At 43.6% G+C, this 22,686-nt stretch overlaps 6 protein-coding genes across 6 annotated transcripts; 1 reads left to right on the top strand and 5 right to left on the bottom strand.

Annotated features, from left to right (window-relative positions):
- Positions 1 to 178: 178 nt before the first annotated feature.
- Positions 179 to 2,405, top strand: V1516DRAFT_580578 (uncharacterized protein). The gene is made up of 3 exons (XM_066919254.1): positions 179 to 791; positions 856 to 927; positions 1,003 to 2,405. Exons 1-3 carry the CDS (start codon positions 468 to 470, stop codon positions 2,038 to 2,040), a joined length of 1,434 nt encoding a protein of 477 aa, XP_066775185.1. The 5' UTR covers positions 179 to 467; the 3' UTR covers positions 2,041 to 2,405.
- A 443-nt stretch (positions 2,406 to 2,848) lies between these two features.
- On the bottom strand, positions 2,849 to 3,979 carry V1516DRAFT_606389 (uncharacterized protein; the record flags this gene model as incomplete). The annotated part of the gene is made up of 2 exons (XM_066919276.1): positions 2,849 to 3,360; positions 3,538 to 3,979. Coding segments are annotated over 2 exons (954 nt in total), but the record flags the coding sequence as incomplete, so codon positions are not given.
- A 1,321-nt stretch (positions 3,980 to 5,300) lies between these two features.
- On the bottom strand, positions 5,301 to 7,236 carry V1516DRAFT_687771 (uncharacterized protein; the record flags this gene model as incomplete). Its single annotated transcript, XM_066923749.1, has 2 exons — positions 5,301 to 6,695; positions 6,766 to 7,236. 2 exons carry the CDS (start codon positions 7,234 to 7,236, stop codon positions 5,301 to 5,303), a joined length of 1,866 nt encoding a protein of 621 aa, XP_066775183.1.
- Positions 7,237 to 9,707: 2,471 nt separating this feature from the next.
- On the bottom strand, positions 9,708 to 11,491 carry V1516DRAFT_666598 (major facilitator superfamily domain-containing protein; the record flags this gene model as incomplete). Its single annotated transcript, XM_066920758.1, has 2 exons — positions 9,708 to 10,895; positions 10,946 to 11,491. 2 exons carry the CDS (start codon positions 11,489 to 11,491, stop codon positions 9,708 to 9,710), a joined length of 1,734 nt encoding a protein of 577 aa, XP_066775182.1.
- Positions 11,492 to 13,699: 2,208 nt separating this feature from the next.
- V1516DRAFT_629694 (major facilitator superfamily domain-containing protein) lies at positions 13,700 to 15,462 on the bottom strand (the record flags this gene model as incomplete). Its single annotated transcript, XM_066919900.1, has 2 exons — positions 13,700 to 14,908; positions 14,971 to 15,462. The coding sequence occupies 2 exons, from the start codon at positions 15,460 to 15,462 to the stop codon at positions 13,700 to 13,702; spliced, it is 1,701 nt and encodes a 566-aa protein (XP_066775181.1).
- Positions 15,463 to 19,473: 4,011 nt separating this feature from the next.
- On the bottom strand, positions 19,474 to 21,478 carry V1516DRAFT_579433 (major facilitator superfamily domain-containing protein). Its single transcript, XM_066919253.1, has 2 exons — positions 21,086 to 21,478; positions 19,474 to 21,027 (listed from the first exon to the last, which is right to left on the bottom strand). The coding sequence occupies exons 1-2, from the start codon at positions 21,346 to 21,348 to the stop codon at positions 19,575 to 19,577; spliced, it is 1,716 nt and encodes a 571-aa protein (XP_066775180.1). The 5' UTR covers positions 21,349 to 21,478; the 3' UTR covers positions 19,474 to 19,574.
- Positions 21,479 to 22,686: the final 1,208 nt, after the last annotated feature.

Below are 22,686 nucleotides of genomic sequence, written 5' to 3'. Positions count from 1 at the left end.
AAATTGTCCAAGGGGACTGGAAAACCACTGAGCTTTCCCAGTTGGGAACAATTGGCAGTTGAGAGGGGTCCGGGTTCATTTCTTAATTGTCCTAATATTTAGGGTAGAAATACACCGCGTTTTTTTTAATGTTTACGCGGTACTTCAATCCCCGGAATAATAGACGCGTCGTTGACACGAGAAAATGTAAACAACGCCTTGCATGTGTCCTTTCCCCCTGGCCTGTAAAGGCGCGCTCTTCATTCCAGGTGATTGTGATTTGATCTTCAAGGCTGTTGTCTGTCTATCCTCTCAGTCCTTCCTTTTTAATTGTTCAGAAACATTTTAATATTTTCAGGTTTCTGGTTGCATCCTATTTGATTTTGCTTTGATTTCTATAGAGGGTTGACGACTGATACTTGCGTGATAGAACGCAGATAGAATCGACTTTGTCCAACTTAATATTGTCAACCAGGCTCATTTCCACAATGTTGGCTCACCAGCAAGCACCCGAGATATCAGGAAATTCAAAAATTTTATCCTCTCCATCGCCATCGACGACAAGGACGTCTACGATAACAACTAAGACGACTGCAACCGCAACATACGCGTTCATCTCGCACTCCCCTTCGACGTATCCGCACTGCGAGCCTGAAATCGATAACGCGCCTCTGGCGCGTCGTAAACGACGACGAACCTCGCCGAATGAGCTTCAGATACTGTACTCCGAATTTCGATTATGTGCTAAGCCTCCTCGTCACGTTCGCCAGCAGATTGCTGAACGCGTCGGAATGACGGAGAAAGCTGTTCAGGTAAACGATGCTATTTCCCTACAACTGTGCGAATAATTAATTCTAACCGGTGGGCATTTTTTAGATCTGGTTTCAGAATCGTCGACAATCATCGCGTCGTGCTCAACAGCACGAACAAAAATCTATGCGTTCTATCGTAGGTACAAAGGAAGCTGAAGCTCTCGCGTCTAAGAGAAAAGTGGAGTCAATGTCAGATGCCGACCAACAGCAGACTGAAGACGAAAGCGAAGTTGATGAAACTAACGCGAGTACGCCTGCACGGCCTAGTCTTAGTGTACTCTTGACGCCCGCACCGCATGACGGATTTTCTGGGATGTTGAAAGCAAGAAAAACAGTTTCGACGCCCGAGTTGAACGCGTCGAATAATGGTCTCGCTAGTATGACCGTTACACACAGCGGTGGCAGTGATATATCTTTATCATCTTCATCGTCTAATTCCATTTCCACGACGTCATCAAAGTCTACTTTGATGAGCTTATATTCTGGGTCTTCCTCTCCTGGACCAGATGAGTCACCGACATCACTCCCTCCACTCAAGTTCCCTTCACTGAAGAGTGCAAACTCAGACTCAATTCCACCGATTTCCTCTCTTACTGTCGCAGCAACCGCAGCGATGACAACGGCAGGATCATCTACATCGTCTACGTCGCCTGTCCCGCCGACGCCAACTCCTGTCGGAATTGCTATGCCGTCGGTAACAGCCGGATCATCGCCACTGGCATCGAAGTATAAGCCATTAACCAAAGGAGTTTTGACTTCTGTGTCTGCATCTTCCACAAATGTCATGTCAATGGCTGCAATTGTTAGCCCCCCATGTGATCAAGATTCTTTTCCAGCTGAAAAATGCTTTTCATCGCCGCCTTCATCTCGGCTAGCGATTTTGCCTAACCTTCCTTTGCCTGCTCACTTCCAGCCTCGATATGTATTGCCTACGCTACAATCTTTCGTATTTCGCGAATCGACCAGTCCAACTAATATTTCTCCTGGCAGCACCAGCAGTGCCAGTACAAGTGTCAGTTCGGGTCTTCGACTAACAATGAGCGAAGATGGTAAAGCCAAGGTAGAAATCGAAACCCATAATCACAGTGTAGTAAATCATGAAGAGAACAAAGAAAATGGACCGAAGAACATGACTTTACCTCCTCTATCTTCCGTTCCTCGAACGCACGCTCGAGGACCTGAGCAAAGTGTTAAAGAATTTGAATGTGTTCAGAACTTGCTCCAGTTGAGAAGTGGTACCTGGGCATAAAAATGATAATGATTTTGGATTTAATTTTTGGTAGAGTATTTGGATTTCATTTTATTGATTTTGATAGCATTTTCATTCCTGTTTACTTTTGTCTTTCTACATTTGCTGCATTTGCAGTTGTATTAATATCCTTTTTTGTGACGATAGACCTGTGGTTTTATATTCATTACATGTTTTGGTGGTTGATAATTCATTCCTTATTCTATATTCCATTACATTTATAGTCAGTTACAGTAAGCCCAACGTTCAAGTTAGCGATTCTAGATTCGCATACTGGCAGATTCAAGTCTCTTAAATATTCTAAAAATATCAACTGCGAACTCAAACCCTATTGTTTACCGACCTTCATACCAGAACTTATAATTTTTATGCATTGTACTTCCGTACTGTACTGGTTCTTCCGATCGAAATTACACAGCCACTAGAGTGGTGGTGATTACGCGTAAAATCACATACGTAAACATCGACAAAGCCCAGGGTCAAGTTACAATTCATTGAGTGTTACAGGAGGTTCACATCAAAACCAAATTCGATTCATAGATATAAACCAATAATAGTGTAAACAAAATAACAAAGCAATACAAATTCAACACGCAGAAACCTCGATAAACGCCTGTAGATATATAGTTAAAAAACGCAGAACAAAAAAAAGCATCCACCCATCCCCAGCAGTAGCAGTAGCCAGTTCAAAAATACATCGACTCCTCCAAGTCCCTTCGCCACCATTCATTCAATTTTGTCCGTTACTTCTACTTGTCTCACTCGCTCCAGTTGATCCAGTGGCACCCCTTGACTCAGTCTCAGCTTGCTGATCGTCCAACTTTAATCCTGCGAGATGAACACCTAAACGTCGGTAGACCTCTTCTGCAGCCTTACGCGCGTCTTCCCAGATACCCTCCTGAGTCTGCGGTCTTAATGCAGATGGCCCATTCTCCTCTTTATCCGGTTTAGGCGAGATCAGATTCAAGGTGATCGTAGTCTGCGTAGAATCTGTAGTTTGCATATTCTGCAAATCCCCTTCTGCAGCCCCTGGAAGAGCGGTCTGATCTTGCGCATTCAGCGCCTCCTTTTCCAGCTCTGCGAGCGATTCGGGCACAAGCGTGTTAAAAACTTGCATGTTACTAGAAGGTAGGCAAGAGTTCGTAGTATCGTTATCTGAAGGCTGCGAACCCGTCGAATTATCGTAGTCGAGCGCCCAGTTTACCATATTAGGATTCGTATCTTTACGTGTGAACGTAGGAATCAGATTCACTAGACGAGGTGTGATATGTTGCTGCTGCTGAGGCTCCTGGATGGCCAGCTGAGAGACATGAGAGTCGACTTGATTGTGGCTGGCGTGCTCAAACTTGAAGAAGTCACTCAACTCACCTTCATGCATCGTATGGTCGGCATGTACGGAAATGTTGGAGACTAATGATGAATTTCCCACTAAATGGTTATGAGAAGGCGAAATCGCTGAATTAGGGATCATGTCGTAATTTGTCATAGCACTAGGACCTCGTAGATGATGATGAAGGGCCTGTGGATGGTGCTGTTGATGTTGCTGCGGAACAACATGACCAATGTCCGCATCATGATCGGACGAAGGCGAAAGATATGAAGAAGCCGAGGTCGAGCGCGAGTTCGTCATAGAAACAGGCATCGACATTGCAGAATGCGAAGAAGAAGGAGACAGTGACAAAGCTGACAGGGCTTCGCGAAGACGTTTGTTTTCGTCGGCAAGTCGGGTGTTTTCGGTTTTAAGCGTGCTAGATTCGGAAGACTTCTGTGCAACGAGTTGTTCGAGATGAGTGATATATTCCTTCCGGCGCAGTCTGAAGTGGCGAGCAGACACCTTGTTACGGAGCTGCCGTCGCTCCTTTGACGAAAGTTTCTTTCCCTCCTCCGAAGCCAGCAGACGCTCATCCTCGTCCTCAGGCTCTGAAGAGCGGTTCGATGAGGGCAAAGGAGGAATGAGAGAATGCTCTTCATCACCATCTGACTCTGACTCGCCAACGCTGGCCGTCGTAGCTGTGTGAGCGGTCGGCGCAGAACTCATCTTGGTCGACGATCGCAAGGATCGCGAAGATCGTTCAGGAACAGGAGCGAGTGCCAGTGCAGATGCAGTCGCTGCCGGCTGCTGCTTCATCGAGCTTGAAACAGGGATCGCGCCAACACTGCGGTGCAGTTCTCCATTCAAATTCATAGCATTATAAAACGGTGCAGCATCGGAAGAAGACACAGTCAACCCAGTCTCTGACATTCCTGCGGATACTGCTGCCATCGACATGCCCACGGAGCCAGGAAATGATGGAACAAACATTTGAGCTGAAGCGGCCTCGTCTAGAGGCGCCGTGTAGTAGTCGTCTATCGAAAAGAATTCGTCCATGTTCGCGGGCTTGCAGGAAGGAAAAAAAAAGAGCAAACAGACACAGAATACGAAATTTCCAGAATTCGAGAAGTGCGGTTCGTTTTAAACACCTATGCAAAATTAAAGCAGTGCTGAAGGTGAAGAAAACAATCCAGATTTCAAGTCGACGGGCCCCGTTTTCACTATACCACGAGCCAGTGGTCCCGCACCGCCATACGTGGCGTATCGACTCACTCACTTCTCCCAGCTGTGCTCAGCCTCGAGCCAGGAGGACGCGCGGCCAGCTTAAAAAAGGGAAACCCACAGACTCGTCGACAGCAGTGAGGGGTTTGAAGAGCGGGATCCCTGGAACTCTCGATAGCCAAACGAGCGTGACAACGTTTCGATCGTTTCGAGTTTCAAGAGGAGAAGTTTTTTTAGGGAGTCAAATGCGTACGGGATACTCTGGCCTACTTGTGAATGTTCTAAATATATCGGAAACGCGTGTTCCGGACGTTCGAAATGAGCTATTTGGCAGGGCGACAGCAGGCGACTGGCGATTTGGGAAAAAATTCCATAACGAATGGCACGGCTCACGGTACAACGGTCGTCACCCAGGTCCAGATATTCCGTCTATTTCCTCTTGATTAAACAGTCAATTACATAGTCTAGAACCTGTCGGCATAAAATAATACAGAAACCATAAGTAAGTAAAATAAAATAGAATAAATACAATCCAACGTAGACAATAAATAAACTCAGCAAATCCAAAACACGTTCACATACTCCATAGTTACTCGACATTAGCTTGCATAAAATACATTTTCGTAATCGTCGCCCTCTTCCCCCTTGCAACGGTATAATCAAATTGATCAGTATCATCTCTGTCCCTGCTCTTGTTTGTTCCTTTCGACTTCCTTCACCCGTTCTCTCATACATTCGGCGCACGAGACAACATAGTCGGAATACTATATCCCTGTCCATACATGGCATTGTAGGCCTGCGCTAAGTGCTGCTGCGGCACCATCGGCGACGGTTGCTGCTCATTGTGCTGCTGCTGCTGATGATGTTGCTGCTGTTGTTCACTCATCAGTTGCGTCGTAGCTGCTGTATGCGGCTGCTGACTCGGTTGCTGTAAATCTCCGCCACTTGCATTATGTTGCTGCTGCTGATCGTCTTGTGTTCGCCCTCGTTGAACTTGCGTTTGCTGCGAAGTGTGGTATCCAATTTGAGGATGTACATGTATTGTATGGCCTTGAATCACCGACACAGTATCCAGTAGGGGATCTTGTGGCTGTTGCTGTCGAGAACTTTGCGGCGGCGGTGGCCGCGGAGGTGGTGGAGGCGCCGGCACCTGTGCATGCGTTTGGACAGGCGAAAGTATCACCGGAGTCTGCAAACCCTGGCTTGCGGTGAGATGAGGACTTTGATGAAGCTGTTGCAAAGAGTGGTTAGGCAGCAGTAGAGACTTTTGGTCGACTGAATTATCCTGTAGATGTTGTGATGCAGCTTGCGGCAAAGGCAGATGCTGCTGTTGCTGTGACTGGTGTGGTTGAGCAGGCGAAAGTGCCTGCGATTGATATGGGGAAACTTGTGCAGCCTGCTGCACTTGCAATTGAGAGACTGTCGGAATCGATCCAGCAGATCCGACTAGCGAAGGTGGTATTGAGGGAAATAAAACTTCATAAAATCTACGGTTTTGCGCTTTTGCGCTGACAAGTAGTTCCCGCAGAGATGAGAGCGGCACGTCATCGAGTGCACCATTTTTTTGATAGAACAATCCAAGAGTAGAATTGAGCTCTGAAAACAGTTCCTGCCACATCCGAACTTTCTTTCGAACTGGACTATCAGGCCAATTTGATGATTGCACTAATTGCTCTCTTACCATATTGTAGATCGAGGATGGCTTGATATGCAATACATGGAAAATCTCCGGCAAGGAGCTCATCAAAATAGGATCCTGTTCAAAACTAGCCACTTCTTCAACTGTGAAGAGAGCAAGATCCATAAATGGTTCCATAGTGTACAGCTGGCAAACACGCAATCGCAACCATTCTTGTCTACCTGCATCGTCTCGATCTACCAAACAGTCGATGGGACGTGGAGGGGCATGGCCATTATGTCTCCACCAATACCTGATCTCGATCTGGTTTGCATCTGTATACTGACGAGCAACAATTTTTGCGTGGCAGCCAACCTTGATTGTCTCTTTACCTCGCCTGCGTTTTTCAGGCGGAACGTCGGGATTATGCTGGGAAGTGTATCGTTTCGCGTGATTGCATAAATAAACATATTTGAAATCTAAAGCACCAGCTTGGATTCGTTTCTAGTTATCTTGTCAGTATCACGTAAATCCAGTCATAAAGAACACTAAAATATTCAGCTGCAAAACATACGTTTGCCTTCCGGTAGTTTGCTCGCTTATGCGTGTTCCATTTACAATACATCTTCTGCTCTTTCAACCAAAGATTCCAAGACTCTTCTGTAGGACGATAGAGAACAATGTCCTCCTCTCCTCCGGTACTGTTATCGTCGTAGATAGGTAAGAGCTGTGCACCTATTTTCTGCAACAGCGTGCGCAGCTCTGACGCATTGGTTCCGGCGAGACCAACATCGGCAGGATTGCCAACGATCAGGCCAGGACTGGTACTAGAAACTGAAGCACCAGCGCTCGACAGATGCATCATCGATCCTGCGGACGAGATGGAACTATCAGGCAGGACAGAGACCTGGCCGGCCGAAGCGAGCTGGATGGAGGCAGGAACAACCGGGCCCTGCATACCAGTCGAGATTCCAGGTTGCAGAGCGGAGGGTACGTTGCCTGTGCCATTAAGAAGTGCTCCGGGAGCGACTAAACTGGTGTCCATGGCCTAGGTACGGCTGATGTGGCAGGATCTGGAGCGCTGAAGCGACACACGACCGGCTTGAACTGGCTTGATCTGGCTGGCGAGTGTGCTGCGACTATGCTGTTTGATTCAGATCCCAAACCAAAACGGAGTGCTGCTTGAGACACCGCAAAAAAGCCAAAGAGATTCGGCCACGCACACACAATATCAAAACCAGGTCGACCAGTTAAGGATCGGTCTGCTGGCATAGAAAACTTTGGGAAGCGCGAGACGAAATGGCCGGGCTGCCGCTTGTGTTCTGACGGCGAGAGATCTGGAGAATGGTTAACGCGCAGCGCACAAACCCAGCTGGGACCTATGATCACCTGGGGAGACACGAATTACCTCAGCAGAGTGACTAGTCGGCAGATTTGGTTTAAGCTTAGCAGTTAAGCTCTACTGCCTTGAACAGGAGACTTTGCTGGGGATTCTCGGCGCGCGCGCTGTGCTCGTTGTCTCGGTCGCTTAGTCTACGCTGGAAGAAGGTCGTCGTCGGTTTGCTGGATAAATTGTTCGTTCGCCGACTATTCTGGCGTCTAGCGTCTGACGTCCGGCGTCCTTTCTCAACAAAATTACTACGTGGTGGGAAACCGGACAGACAAGCCACTGGGCGTCCATTTGGCGTAACTGCAAAGACACGCGAGTATTAGTGTTGGAACCGTCCAAATACAAACGATTTAGACACATGCCGCCCTAAGCTAAACGGTCCCACTCGAGAGCGCTGCAAGGAACCGCAACCGCTACGGCAACATCTAAAGACACCTGCCTCTTTTGTTCGTGCGATTTCGCTGACGGACGCGACGACATACAGTGAAATGAGTTATCCTCGGGACTTTCGCATCACTTTACTAAGCTGTCTCTTCTGCGAATGGAGCCGAGAATCCCGTCGGAGAAAAAAAAGTATAGCAACATGCGGAGTCATGGCCAGAGCAGCCAGAGCCAAAGCCAGGCGGAATGTGAGGCGTTGGACGACGTCATCCGTAATATACCGCCATTAGTTGGCTAAACCGGCCTCGTCTAATTCCTTACTGGCATGCGCTTAGACATCCCGCCGTCCCGGATGCGATATTGCGAGAGCGGTCTGGAGATATTTATATCTTCATCTCTCAGCTTGACCGACAGCGTATGAGTGCCACCTTTAGCAAAGGCGATCTTGCTAGTAGTTGGGTCTTAACATTTCCACGCAGACAGACAGTCCTGGCTGCAGCTAGGTTACTCTAAAGCTAGGACGCCTGGCCTATAACTTTAGGCAGAGCCGCTCCTAAATGCGCATGCCTCCAAATGCGTAGTTCCGCAGGTTTGTCTGCTTGATTGTATATTAGTGATTTGTTTACTTTCGTATAACTGCAACAGCCATATTGGTCATAAGATGTGCTTGTCTACGACCATGTAGCTATCCTGTACTCGAGCCACTACTTCAACGCAGCTGGGACTGAGCTGACGCAAGATCTAGCTTCCAAGGCCAGCGAACATAGCAGCTCATGTATAAGGAGAAAACAGCAGGCATCATAGAAGAATAAAAATATGACGGGAAACATAGAGCACTTAAATCCTTATTGGATTTATGTATATGATTGAATAAACTCGATAACTAAATCCGTAGATTTATTGGATGTGGTTAATGCACCTGGGCAAAATGTTGTTTCGATTGACCGTCTTCAGAGTTGAGTACGGCTGATATCTGATAATGAGACATTTAATAATGGAGTAGATTTTTAAGGCTTTTTTAGGATAAAAAACTCTACTAGCCCTTTCAACGATTTGAAGCATATACTCGGCCGCCTGGAGCAATTAAGTGCATAGACTCCATAGGTCCATAAATTCGTAGCCTAGTTACGTTGGCATAAAGCTTGTTTCGCTTGTTAATTGTAGAATTATAGACAGTTTTCTACAATGCTATCAGTCTTGAGAATCAGGATTTTACTTTTAAATAAATAAACTGAACGATGAGTAACACTATTGGCGTGCAAATGCTGATCTGTTACGCGATATTGTGCTTTCCTTTGTGCGCTCTTTGCTCAGCATTTCTGTTCTTCTTCAGAGTGACTGTTCCATTTCTATAAATAAAGTCCAGAAAGGATAGATCTATATTTCTGCAGCAATATTAGTTTTTGGTCGCATTATAAGGAGAGTATCTGGAGACCAGAACTGAATTCACATGTTGTACGAACGCTATAATCAACTTTCTCTGAGTGGCTGTATTCTTGGACTCTTTTGATACTTACAGATAATCAAATATTTCCAAAATACAAGAATTACAGCATCTAGTACTAGCATCACCAACTGTAACTGGCACTTTGAGCAGGATCGAGAGCAATACTTGTTTCAGCTATGGAATACTCTAGACAATATTACATGTGTGCTTGGAACAGGAAATAGGAAAACACTAAACGTTGAAATATTTATATACGACATGCTATAATCAAACAGAGAAAGACGAAACTCGTTTACAGTTAGTACTTGTCTTTCTTTTCGCTGATATCCTCAGATGAAACAATCGAATCAGCCCTCGGCTCCAATGCACTAATGATAGTCACATTGCCCGCCTCAACATCCTTATTGTTGGCAATCTTGCTATCAACATCTGATATTTGATAATCACGAAGTGCAACACTATCCTCGACATCGACAGCAAGACCATATTCGTTGATAACACGGCCGCGCAGACGGGCTTCACGCTTAGACATGTACAGCATAAATAAAACTCCCATGAATTCGACTCCAAGCAAACCGGTGATGATCTGATAGCCACAAGAGTAATGAGGAGCCTTGTAAGATGGGAAAATAACGACCGGAAGCCAAGCATTGATCGCATATGAGATGGTAGAACCAATAGCTGGTAGCATACCACGTAATTCAGCATCGTCTTGGAAAACTTCCGCCGACCATGCCAACATCATACCCCATGTCGAGTAACCAATATCAGGACAGAAGAATGCAAAGAACTTTAATCCATATGGAATATTCCAGATAGCAAGAAGCAAGTTACCAAGGAAACACCATGCACAGCCATGGAGAATAAATGCCCATCGATAACCACCTAAACGATCTGAAAGATTCGCAGAACCGTAACCCATAACGAGAGAAATAGCGTAACCACCTGTAGGAATAGCATTGACTTGAGGAGTAGAGAATTGCGGTAAAGAATCAAGCCACAAACTGAAATAGCCTGTAGTATCATTAATGTTGAACAAACACCAAGGAATCAAGAAACCATATGGACGCCATGTTTTGAAAATGTCGATAAATCTCATTAAGGTCATTTTCTTTGGCTGTTTTCGTCCCGCTAATTGCATACGGACGTATGAGTACTCCTTCTCAAGTTCCGTCATCCAAATTACTCGTGTGTTGATAGGGAAATCTGGAATGGAGTAAAACCCAAGCCAAGAAATTGGGAAGGAAATGATACCGTCAATGATAAATAGCCATTGCCAGCCTGCGAAACCTGCAAGACCATTCATATGTTCATAGACACCAATTTGAATGTAACCCGAGAACATAGAAGCAATAGCCCAGGCGACATCATAAAGCTCCATACGTTTGCCAAGCTCATGAGGAAGGTACCACGAGCCAAGAACCATAGCAAGACCGGGATAAGCAACAGCCTCAAAAAATCCAATTAAGAATCGAATACCGTAGATCTATCTTGTGTTAGGCTTATAAATTGGTTAAAAGGATCAATAAACCTTACAGGGTGAGCATTAGAACAGCCAGAAATTGACATAACAAGTCCAGACCAAATAAATTCGCAGGTGGGAATCCAGATGGAAGGACGAACATATGAAAGCATAAACTGTGCAGGAACGCAACCGATCAAGTAACCAATATTGAAAAAGGTGGTAAACAGGTTACGCTCATTACCGTAAAGATGCAAAGCTTTCTGCATACCAGAAACATACGCATTGCTAATGTTGGAATTATCAAGAGTCTTGATAAAAAAGGACAAGAGACAGTAGAGCAAAATATTGGCGTCAAGCTTCTGCATATATCTTCTCTTTTTGGGCGGTAGAGTGAAAGTATCCCAAAACTGACCAAGGAATTTCTGGAACATGTTTGGAGTATAGTCAGCATTAGCTTCATCAATAAATGAAGCAAATCGAATGCTAATATCCTCCTTGTTCCATTCCTGGACAGGAATGCCACGATAGTCTTCAGCTCCGGTGACCGTGATTTTCGGGCGAACCATGTCATATAGTTTGACAAATGGCCGAACAGCCACTGAGTCTGCAACAGTCATAACTAGTAGCAATGAGATATAAGACTGGAAAGGAATATAGTATGAGCTGAGTACACAGAAAACTGACTGAATTACGAGACCAAAATACTGTATTTTTAGAGGAGGAAAACCTGTATTTATAGACTAGAAGTGCTCCCAGAACAATACGAGACGACGCCACCAGCAATGGACAGTTATCGTAACTATCAGAGTAGCCGGCAGGATAGAAGGCAAAGTGGAGGATGTCAAAAGCAGGACAGAGATAAAGATGCAAACGTAGGTTTGCTAGCAGGTCCATGCTCGGCGCTGAACACGCAAGGACATTTTGGCAGAGTCGAGCGAAACGGAAGAAACCCGTGAGACCAAGAAGCACTGGCCGCAAGCGAACAAGCCAGTGTAGTTTGAGTCAATGCTCTCTAGAGACTCGTCGCGGAGGTCAAAGTCGCGATAAGACAAGCACGGATAAGAGACACTAATAATTCCGCTTCCTCTGGCTCCACGCATGCAGACTGACAAGACTCATATGCCGATTTGAATTTCAGATATAGCGCACATTTTACAGTTTCTTGTGTTGAGCTCTGGCGACTGATATCATGATCGGGAGTAAAAATGCTTGCACGTCACTATATGTAGAACGAATAAATCCAAAGTCTTCCGTCATATGAAGCCACCACCGCCCCCGAAATTGTCAAATTGGTCAGTATTTCCAGGATGACTCGAGATGGTCAGATGCAACAGATTGATTCGCAAACATTACATTACAAATTACACCATACACAGCTAGTCTGCCAGTCAAAGTCATATCTGCTCTTCTATTCATTTCGCAATTCTCAATATATCTTCGGGTCGTAAATTGTTTCGCTCTGCCGTCTATCTGCTCTCGCGTTGCAATGCAAATCTGAAAGTCTGGCCCAGCGACGCGTGCGGCGACGTGACTCAAAGTCAATATGTGGCCCCCAAGACAGCCTTTCGTACACTGACGAGAACGGTAGTTATTGGCGCCCCTGTTCTAACGAATCCAGCCCTTGGCCAACTGCGCTGTTAGGCGGGCGAGCTGCCGGTTTGTGGACTGAAAAATTTTCCTAAAAACTAGGGCTTTTGTCATACATGGATAAATCAAAAATATTCGAGAAAATACATTTACCTCAAGCTGATCAATCTCTAACTAAGACAAAGATGTATCTCGGCAGGAAAGTCAGATATCTGGAGCACCGATAAGAGTATGAGCTTCCAGACATGCCCGTAGCTCATACTCACAGAGGGAGTGATAAGCTCACGGGTCAATCTACATTTCTTAGTTCAAACTTATTTCTTTCCTATTCCAGCATCTAAAAGTCATTCTCCTGCTTCTCCCCGATCCGCCGTCTGCGCACCCTCAACACCATCTTGCCCGGACTTGTCAAGGACCTACTTCTCATCATCTCCGCTTACTGCCGCTCCGCGCTGAGCCCCACTTGCATGCACCTCACGGTCCACATGGGACGGCTTCGACTCGCCGCGTCGATTATCCTTTAGAATCGAAATCAGAATCAAGTGTCGAAGTGACATTCTCTCTTCCTTCGTCTCTTAAGAACTCTCTGGTCGGCCAGTTCCCTCGAGTTTGAACCGATACGTCCGAAAGATTCACCAGTTTCAATACCCTCTGATACCCCTTGTCCCGTGCCATATTCTTCAGAACCCTGTGTTTTGACTAGGATCCTTGCAGCATGTTCTTGCTTTATGATTATTCGGTCATGCTTTGCTTTTCCTACTCTTAGTCCTTGTGCTCTCTATATAGGAAATCCCGCCGAGATCCCTGAGTTTCTTGCACGGCCTGCAATCGGCATTTTTCCTACATCCTCTTGGGTCTCTCCTGATATCCCCGCCAAAATATCTCTTAGCTCTTGGAGAGAAGCCGGCCAAGGGTCTTCTATTATTAAGTCAAATAGCACCATTTCCTGCATCCTCCCAAGCCAAGCGCTGGGCAGCTGTCGCCTACTTCTCGGCCGCTGCACAATGGCCCCTGCGGCTCCTGGACATCGAAACTGTTCGCAAGCGACGATTTCTACCATCATTTTGCTAGAGCTTCCTGGATGGTCGCGGAGACAATATGAGTCAAAAGCATAAATTTAAAAATTTTTATACTTAAATATATTAATTTAGATATCTTCAATGTTTTATTGATATCAAATCAAAAGGTAACACAAAACAAACTAGGTTGTAGACTAGCAGACTAATAAATGAACACAACTACAATGCCTTCTTTTCATTATACTGAAGTACATCTTCCCCATCTGAGGATATAGAATTGGAATGGTCGTCATACTTAGGCTTGATACTTTCCAAGACGACAGACCCTGCCTCAATATCCTTTCCTTCAATGATTGAAGTATTGCTGTAACCAACCGCATTCCTAAGTTGGAAGGCATTCTCTGCATCGACAGCAAGACCATATTCGTTGATTATACGGCCACGTTTTCGTATTTCACGCTTAGACATGTACAGCATAAATAAAACCCCGAGAAACTCAACCCCAATTAGGGCCGTGATAATCTGATAACCACAAGAGTAATGAGGAGCCTTATAGGATGGGAATATGACAAGCGGAAGCCACGCCGTAATAGCGTTTGAAATTGTAGAACCAACCGCTGGTAGCATACCTCGGAGTTCTGCATCGTCTTGGAACACTTCCGCCGACCATGCCAACATCATACCCCACGTGGAGTAGCCTATATCAGGACAGAAAAATGCAAAGAACTTTAATCCGTAAGGAATATCCCATATGGCTAGAAGCAGATTGCCAAGAAAGCACCACGAAATTGCGTGAAGAATAAATGCCCACCGGTAACCGCCCAAACGGTCGGACAGATTCGCAGAAGTATAGCCCATAACAAGAGAAATAGCGTAACCACCTGTAGGAATGGCATTGACTTGAGGAGTGGAAAAATTATTTGTTGGTTTATCGTCTAGCCACAAACTGAAATATCCTGTGGTATCGCAAATATTAAACAGACACCAAGGAATCAAGAAACCATATGGACGCCAAGAATTAAACATTTTAAAGAAGCGCTTTATAGTTAGCTTCTTTGGTGCTTTGCGCCCCACCATTTCCATACGAACATAGGAGTATTCTTTATCCAACTCTGACATCCAAATAACTCTTGTGTTGATAGGGAAATCAGGAACAGAGTAATAACCTAGCCAAGCAATAGGGAACGAGATGATACCGTCAATGATAAATAGCCACTGCCAGCCTGCAAAACCTGCAAGACCATTCATATGTTCATAAACGCCAACTTGGATATAACCTGAAAACATGGATGCTATAGCCCATGCCATATCGTACAGTTCCATACGTTTACCAAGTTCATGGGGGAGGTACCAAGAGCCAAGAACCATAGCTAGACCTGGATAAGCAACAGCCTCAAAAAATCCAATCAAAAATCGAATACCATATATCTAAAACAACTATTAGTCTATTGCCCTTCCCCCCATGTTAAATACAGAAAACTGCAACATACAGGACTAGCACTCGTGCAACCAGATATGGCCATTACAAGACCAGACCAGATAAACTCGCATGTTGGAATCCAGATGGAAGGTCTAACATGTGAAAGCATGAACTGAGCAGGAATACAGCCGACAATATATCCAATATTAAAATAAGTTTTGAAAAGGTTACGCTCGTTACCGTAAAGGTGTAAAGCATCCTTCATACCAGAGACGTATGCATTGCTAATGTTGGAATTATCAAGAGTCTTGATGAAGAACGATAAGAGACAGTAGAGCAAGATGTTAGCATCAAGCTTCTGCATGTATCTTCTCTTTTTGGGTGGTAGAGTGAAAGTATCCCAAAACTGACCGAGAAATTTCTGAAATTTATTCGGCACATAGTGTTCCTCCATATCGAAGTAATCAGCAAACTTAACTTGAATATCGTCCTTGTTCCATTCTGAAGTGGGAATGCCACGGTAATCATCTGGACCAGTGAGAGTAACTTTTGGCGTAATCATGTTATAAAATTTAGCCAAAGGCTTTATTACCTTTGGCACTTTCTCAATGTCAACAGCTCCCATCTTCACCACCAATCAAATGCAGTTATAAATCTCGATATAAGCTGAGGCCTTGCAAGAGAATATTTGTGCAGGGCAGGATAACCTAATGATATTTATATTCATCTGAATGGCAGTGGCAGTAGATATCTGAAGTAGTTTCGGAAAGTGGCATATCGGATGGTATTAGATAGCAAGGTGAAAGAAAAGTGTTGCCAAGATCAGTTGGTAATGAACCCAACAGGATAAGTGCTGCTGTCACAAGATTCTAAGATAATGTGGATATGGTATCCGCAAATGCAATTTGCAAGTCTTTGCTTGCATAATACTTTTAATAGTACCCTCCTTATTAGAAGGCTTACAACTCAGGACGTTATGATTTTGAGAAACCTCCAGCATAGCAGAACCGAGAGTTGATACGCCACTTGCTGTCAAGCACTGCAGCCTAATTATTTGAGTCGCGAAATCGTAATGACTCGCTAAGATGATATCAAGCTCGACGTATGACGACTCCAGAGAGAGCTATGTCAGACGAGCAAATCACGGATGAAACGGGACAGCCAAGAGTTTATTGGACGAAGAATTACGATGAGCTTGCATCTCCATTCGACTGATAATTACTCGAAAGATAGAGCGCTGTATTTTTTCTCTTTCGCCATATACAAATTTATTTGCGAGTTCGTTGATAGAATTATCAAGACTCAACTTACAAGCTTAAAAATAAGCATAACCACCTCCGTCTGCTTTGATCGTGCACCTACTCGGAATGCTATAGTTCATTTGTCCGGCAAGATGAACCAGTTCAATTGCGGAGTCTGGTTCAACCAAAAGATTTTCTGTGTCGAGCTCAGCTGCAATTGTAGAGCTCAGGACCGCAAAACCAGGTCGACCGGTTCGTGTACCACCAATGAGGCCGCTGGGTTCTGAACACCACAGAGTATGTACGCCACTCACGTGGAGACTAAACATCGTGTCTGCTGATTGATACATAATTATAATACAACAATAATTTCTCTTTGGAAAGCTGTGAAAGATATATCAATAAGAACATTCAGCTAAGAAAAAAAAACCGTAGTCAAAGTAGCTGTGGAGCATGATTACCAAGAATTATATTATGTGCGTAACGTCAGAAGAGTGCGTAAGCTTTGTCAAGAGGATGCCAAGATGAATTGGCTAGGTAGATCAGAACGGCTGTAGAACGATCAGAAGCAGAAATTACTTGCATTCTTCATCCTAGACTATCTTTCTTATGGGAGTTAGTGGATTGAAATTTAAGATAATAAAACATTCAGTATATATGGACGATTGCGAGAAATTAGTTGGATATCGCAATTAGGGCTTATTGGGTTCGAGTGATAGCTGAGTGAACCCAACAATCTATAGCACTACAACATCCGCTCGCAATTTCTGAAGCGCTTATATGTTCAATTTTATGCGGATTATATACAATATCCATTTAAAATATTGATTTTTCGTTTTGGGTGATACATATTGTGTAAGGATTCATTGCAACGAGAATCGACCATTCAGATTATTAGAATATAACAGAAATGTGTTTGAACTTACAAAACTGCACTATCTAATCTTATGTCTTTGTGTCTTTTGAGATTATAAATTTTCAAAAATCTATCTGCAAGATAAGAGGCATATATATACTATAAGAAATTCCATATTTTGTGAAAGTAATATTCTTTGGTGACCACGGTGTACAGACTGAATTCACGTGACGAGACTTGGACTTCTATTCCGTTCTCTATTTCAGCAATTGCTCTCTACATTTCAAATAATTGTTATCTTATTTCAAATACTCTCAATTCACAAACTACCAAATAAGTCGATCACTACCATTCTATTAGCTTGCAATTTATGTCATGTCATGACAAAATATTTAAGCTAATCCTCAAAATTCAGTAGCTGCAAAAAGTACTCATTTTCTGTTCTTGAACTTTTTATCCAACCCAGTCTGTCTCTGAGCACCCATATGCCCCTACATTTAATTCTCCTAGTCCACAACCATAATTTTTTCCTTTCTCTCCTCTATACACAAGAGTATATTTATGACCATTGTGTGTGTAACTTGCAAAATTTTCCCCAATAGAAGGGGTTGCATGATAGATCTTCAAAGTTCCTTCTGTTCCCCAAGCACCACCTCGATATGTTATTTTGCAGCTAGTGCTTCCATCAGCATGAAAATTGATGATGGGGCTACATCTGGCAAAATCACAGGCAGGAGCACCATCAATCCACACGGCAATAGTGTCAACAATGTCCAAATCTCCGGTGAGTACATTTGTATGATCTATGAAGATCTCGGCTGCGCACACAACATATCCCTGAACATAAATCACATGAGAAAGAAGTAGAAGTGCCAAAGGGAGAAAATTGAAACTCTTCATAATTATAACACTGATTCGAAGCTGAATCAGTAAACAGTCTGCATAAGAAATAGCAAACAAATTTTAGCTAGGAGAAATCTATCGCAACTTATATACTCGTACTTCCTTATCTTTCCTATCTCTCTGAATGCTTATCATCCAGCAAGGCCAATTTTAGCCGTACTAATACTGCTATCGGCTTAGCGTTCAATAGAAAGTTTGCCGGTGTATCTATTAGGAGCAGAAACTAATAATTAGCGCTGGAGAGGGGTGAAGTTGAATCAAACATTTTGTCCAAAGTCGCCACTAATTGAGTTCTAGATCATCACATTTCCTCGACATGACAACCCAATCAATACGATTCAATCCATCATATAAGCAAATTAGTTGACTATGTTTGTTTAGTCTTTCTTGTCACTTCAGTTAAAGCTGCTTCTTGGAGATCCGAGTTAAAATTTCGATATTCACAGTTACTGAACACATAACAGATTGGTCACTCAGCAACATTCGGGAACGCAGACAGCAGACAGAAAGAACTTAATTGTAATACATTCCTAGATCTATGAATGTAGAAAAAAACACCTCACTTAGCGTAACATGAAGAGACGGCTGATTTGCTACCAAGTCGAAAAGATGTTCGTGATACAGCAGCCAGTTAATTATTGGATGTCCAAAATCAAACTAAATCTACTGAAATTTCCTCTCTTATTCGACACAAAGCGTATATGAGCTCTAGACAACCCTGGAGAGTCTAAAGAATGAAGTTCTCAGTCAGCCAATTTTGTGGTATCATCCAGGTTATCATACAACTAAATAATCCATTCTTCAGTGAAAAATAGGGCCTCGAAACTCTATGTCAGTCGTCTGAAATGCATTCGATGCTGTATTGATTCAATTGGGACTAGCCTATCGCGATAGTAACCAAACCTGAAAATGAGGATCACGACTCAAGTTATTATTTCTCGAACTAGATTATGAGATAAATTGCTCCATATCAACTGAATTTTGGTCCCGTGAGATGAGTGGCTGAATAAGATTTGAAATCTTCATTCATTGGGCCAAATATTTATCAATTCAAGAATGTCAAGCATCTCATAACTGATTGAATTTGTAATTGAATTACACGTCGGATTAAAATTTCATCTTTGTGACCTGAAGTTCAGCAAGACTACTCCCTTCTTGTGCCAATCCAAGTCTAGAGATGGTCGTGTAACCATGCGCACGGCTGCATTTTAAACCTGTCAAACAATATAGTGGAGTTATCGGTTCAGAACAAGGGTAGTTAAAAACAGATCCTGGTGAATTCTATGCAAGAACTTCTGGATAAACAACTAAAACGACTCACTTTCCAAATCGAGAACTAAAATATAGAAGATCTCCATTTAAAGTCAGCGCTGAACTTCATCCGAAAGGATTGAAGGATTTTAGCTAATGATTAAGCTATCCCTAAAGGGCTCAGGAGAAGCAGACTCGAAACCCTCAAGGAACTTGTTTCCCGGCATGGTGAGCCACTCTGCAAACACTTCAGAATATAGTAAGCATTTTCTGACAGGCTGAACTATTACTACCTTCCTAACCTCATACTATACTAGCGTTCGTGACGAGAATTACAGTATAATAATTCCAATATATTCTCAAATTTCAAACTATATAAACTTAAAATGTTCTTTTTCTTTCAGGAAACTGAGCGAGTCCCTACTACTCCATTCTAACCTGCTTTTCGTCCTCAAATTCGATCTCGTTCAATTCAATTTGAGAGACTGCGACCTCAACACTTCCCTTCTTTTCGAAATCCCTGTTGACAATTGAAGTCTTACCACCTTCTAAGCTTCCTTCATCACGGAAAATATCACCTGCCGCATCTTCCGCGTTAACCATAAGGCCAAATTTGTTCATTACTTTGCCCTTTCTTCTTGCTTCTCGTTTCGAAAGATACAAAAAGTTCAGTACACCTAGAGCCTCAATGAAATTAAGCGCAGTAGTAAATTTATATCCGATCTTGTAATGTGGAGCCTCCGTAGTTGGAAAAATTAACAAGGGAAGCCAAGCTTGAATAGCGTTAGAAATTGTGGACCCAGTAGCAACGGCAATACCTCGCAGCTCGGCATTATCTTGGAAAATCTCGGCAGACCAAGTGAGCATGAGCCCCCAAAGGGGATAGCCGATATTTGGACAGAAAAATGCAAAATATTTTAATCCGAAAGGGATATCCCAAATGGCAAGAAGAAGGTTACCCAAGAAACAGGCAAACACTGCAAACATTAAGAACGGCCATCGAGTCCGGAACCTATCTGACAAATTCGCATATGTGTATCCAGATACAAGACCAAGTGCATAACCACCTGTAGGAATAACATTAATTTTCTCGACAGAATAGATTCCCAGAGATTTTAGCCAAAGATTGAAATAGCTCGTGGTATCGCAAACTGAAAACAGAACCCAAGGCCACAGAAATGCATAGGGCCGCCAGGACTTGTAAATGTTGAGGAAGCGTTTCAACGTCAAATCTTGAGGAGGCTTACGACCAACCTCATGCATGCGAACAATGCTAAAATCTTTCTCTTGCTGGGAGAGCCAGATAACATTTGAATTTACTGGAAAGTCGGCTACGGCATAGTATCCCAGTAGCCCGATCGGCATACCTATGAGACCGTCGATAATAAACAACCAGCGCCAACCTGCAAGACCGGACAATCCGTCCATAGATGAATGGACTCCGGCTTGAATGTAGCCTGAAAACATAGAGGCTATCGCCCAAGCGCAGTCGTATAAAGTCATGCGTTTGGCCAGTTCATCGGGCCGATACCAAGAACCAAGAACAAGCGCGAATCCAGGATATGCGCAAGATTCTAAAAATCCCAGTAAAAATCGAATCCCGTAGATCAGGTTTGCGTTTTTAGACGCGGCCATGACCATGACCAGTCCTGACCACACAATCTCACACGAGGGAAGATAGACCGATGGCCGAATATGATTCAGAACCACCTGAGAAGGAACCATCCCAAGAATTGAGCCAACATTGAACAGGGTCGTAAATAAATTTCGCTCTTGTCCATACAGATTGAGATCCTCCTTCATGCCAGATACATAGGCATTTGAAATGTTGCCATTATCTAGAGTCTTGATGAAAAATGAAAGCAGGCAATATATGCTGATTTTGGGATCATGTTAATATAGAAAGTGGAATCATAGTGCTTGACTATACATACAGAATATTTAGGTCCAGCTTCTGGACATATTTTCTCTCCTTGGGAGGCTTATGGAATGTATCCCAAAAGTTACCACAAAACTTGGCCATCTTGGACGGTACAAAGTCTTTAACATTCTCGTCTATCAGGTCTGCAAAACGTTCTCTTTTTTCTTCAAGTGTAAGGCTTATCAATGCTTGGAGCCGAGCATTCTCTGCTTCGCGATCATATAAAACCCGTTGTTTCAAAGTTGCTTTGGAAGGAAGGAATCTCATTTTGAGCATCACTTTGACATGAGTATGAGCACTCCGGCAGATTTCTCTTGAGCGCTATAAGAGCGATATTTAGTCTTTATACAGAATCCTGGATGTCAGATCATAATTGAGCCAAGATTCATTATAGGAAACGCAAAATATATTCAGGCTTAACGCAGCCGAGAAAAATCTTTGCCGAAATACCGGCCACTCAATATATGCGATAACTCGCATGGTTTTGATATCTTTGATATCTTTGATATCCGTGACACTTGGTAGATAAAAAAGGCACTAGGGTGCGGTATCATTGCCAAAGTTGCGTTGACTAGATGCTAGATCAAGGTGGATGGAGCATGAAAGCCAAGACAACGACGGAGCACTTGACGTCCACAATATTGCTTGATAAAGTGGAATCGTAAAATGTCGAGTCGACCCTATTTTCGTATTTCGCGAACAACGATACATTTAGACAAAATAAAAAAATCCATTTTGAATCAAAAATCAGACTTAAATCATAATAAATTTCCACATGGATTTCGTGAGCTAAGGTAGCTCTTCTCCAGAGGGCAAGACGACGAAGCGGCGTCTCACCACAAGACTAGACACCGAGGATTCGGTCAAAGTGCCTGGACGAAGGTGTCTAATTGTGGCCCTCGACATGAACTCGAAACTACACGCCGCTATCACTTCGTATTTCTGGGATTGAAGATAAGTTCTCAGTCACTATATGGAGTTCGAATTGAGCTTGATTTAAAGATCTGCTACAAAAACCCGACACAACGTCAGAGCTCTAGAATACGTTGTATGGTGAAGCACAGATCCATTCTTATTATTCTCAGATGAGGAAAATACAGCTTCTAAACGGCCATTACTCTACAAGCCAGCTAAATCACGCATCTTTCTTTTTAAGCATAAAGCGTAACAAATGATTGTATGGCGGCTCTCTAATTCGAGTCGCTTTTGCCGCAACTATGGATCTGCAAAGGTTGGGTGGTGAAGCTCACGTTCTGCAGGTTTTGGTTTCAAACCGACCTTACGCAGCACAAAAATCCCGCAGCAATAGTTCACTTTCTGTCTGCGATGAAATTTCGTCGCGGGTAACTCCCAGCCAGAGCTAATGCGGAACATTTAAATGTCTGAAGATGGGTTATACGAATGCAGATCTAGTAGAGAAATTTAATGAGAACTCCGATGGGGAGTAAATATTATAATTGTGTTCGCAGCACTGGAAACTCTAGCTCCCTGCAAATTTGGCGAAAATCTGGTTAAATAGTTCATAATTGCTTTCGACAAATACAAGATAAAAATAAAAGGCCCATTCAATGTGCCATTTGTAACTAGACTCTCGCGTTGCAACACTCAAGACCG

This window comes from Lipomyces oligophaga, assembly GCF_038497815.1.
Source record: "Lipomyces oligophaga strain CBS 7107 unplaced genomic scaffold V1516scaffold_9, whole genome shotgun sequence".
Taxonomy (NCBI): domain Eukaryota; kingdom Fungi; phylum Ascomycota; class Lipomycetes; order Lipomycetales; family Lipomycetaceae; genus Lipomyces; species [Lipomyces] oligophaga.
This window is presented reverse-complemented; position numbering and strand designations above follow the sequence as displayed.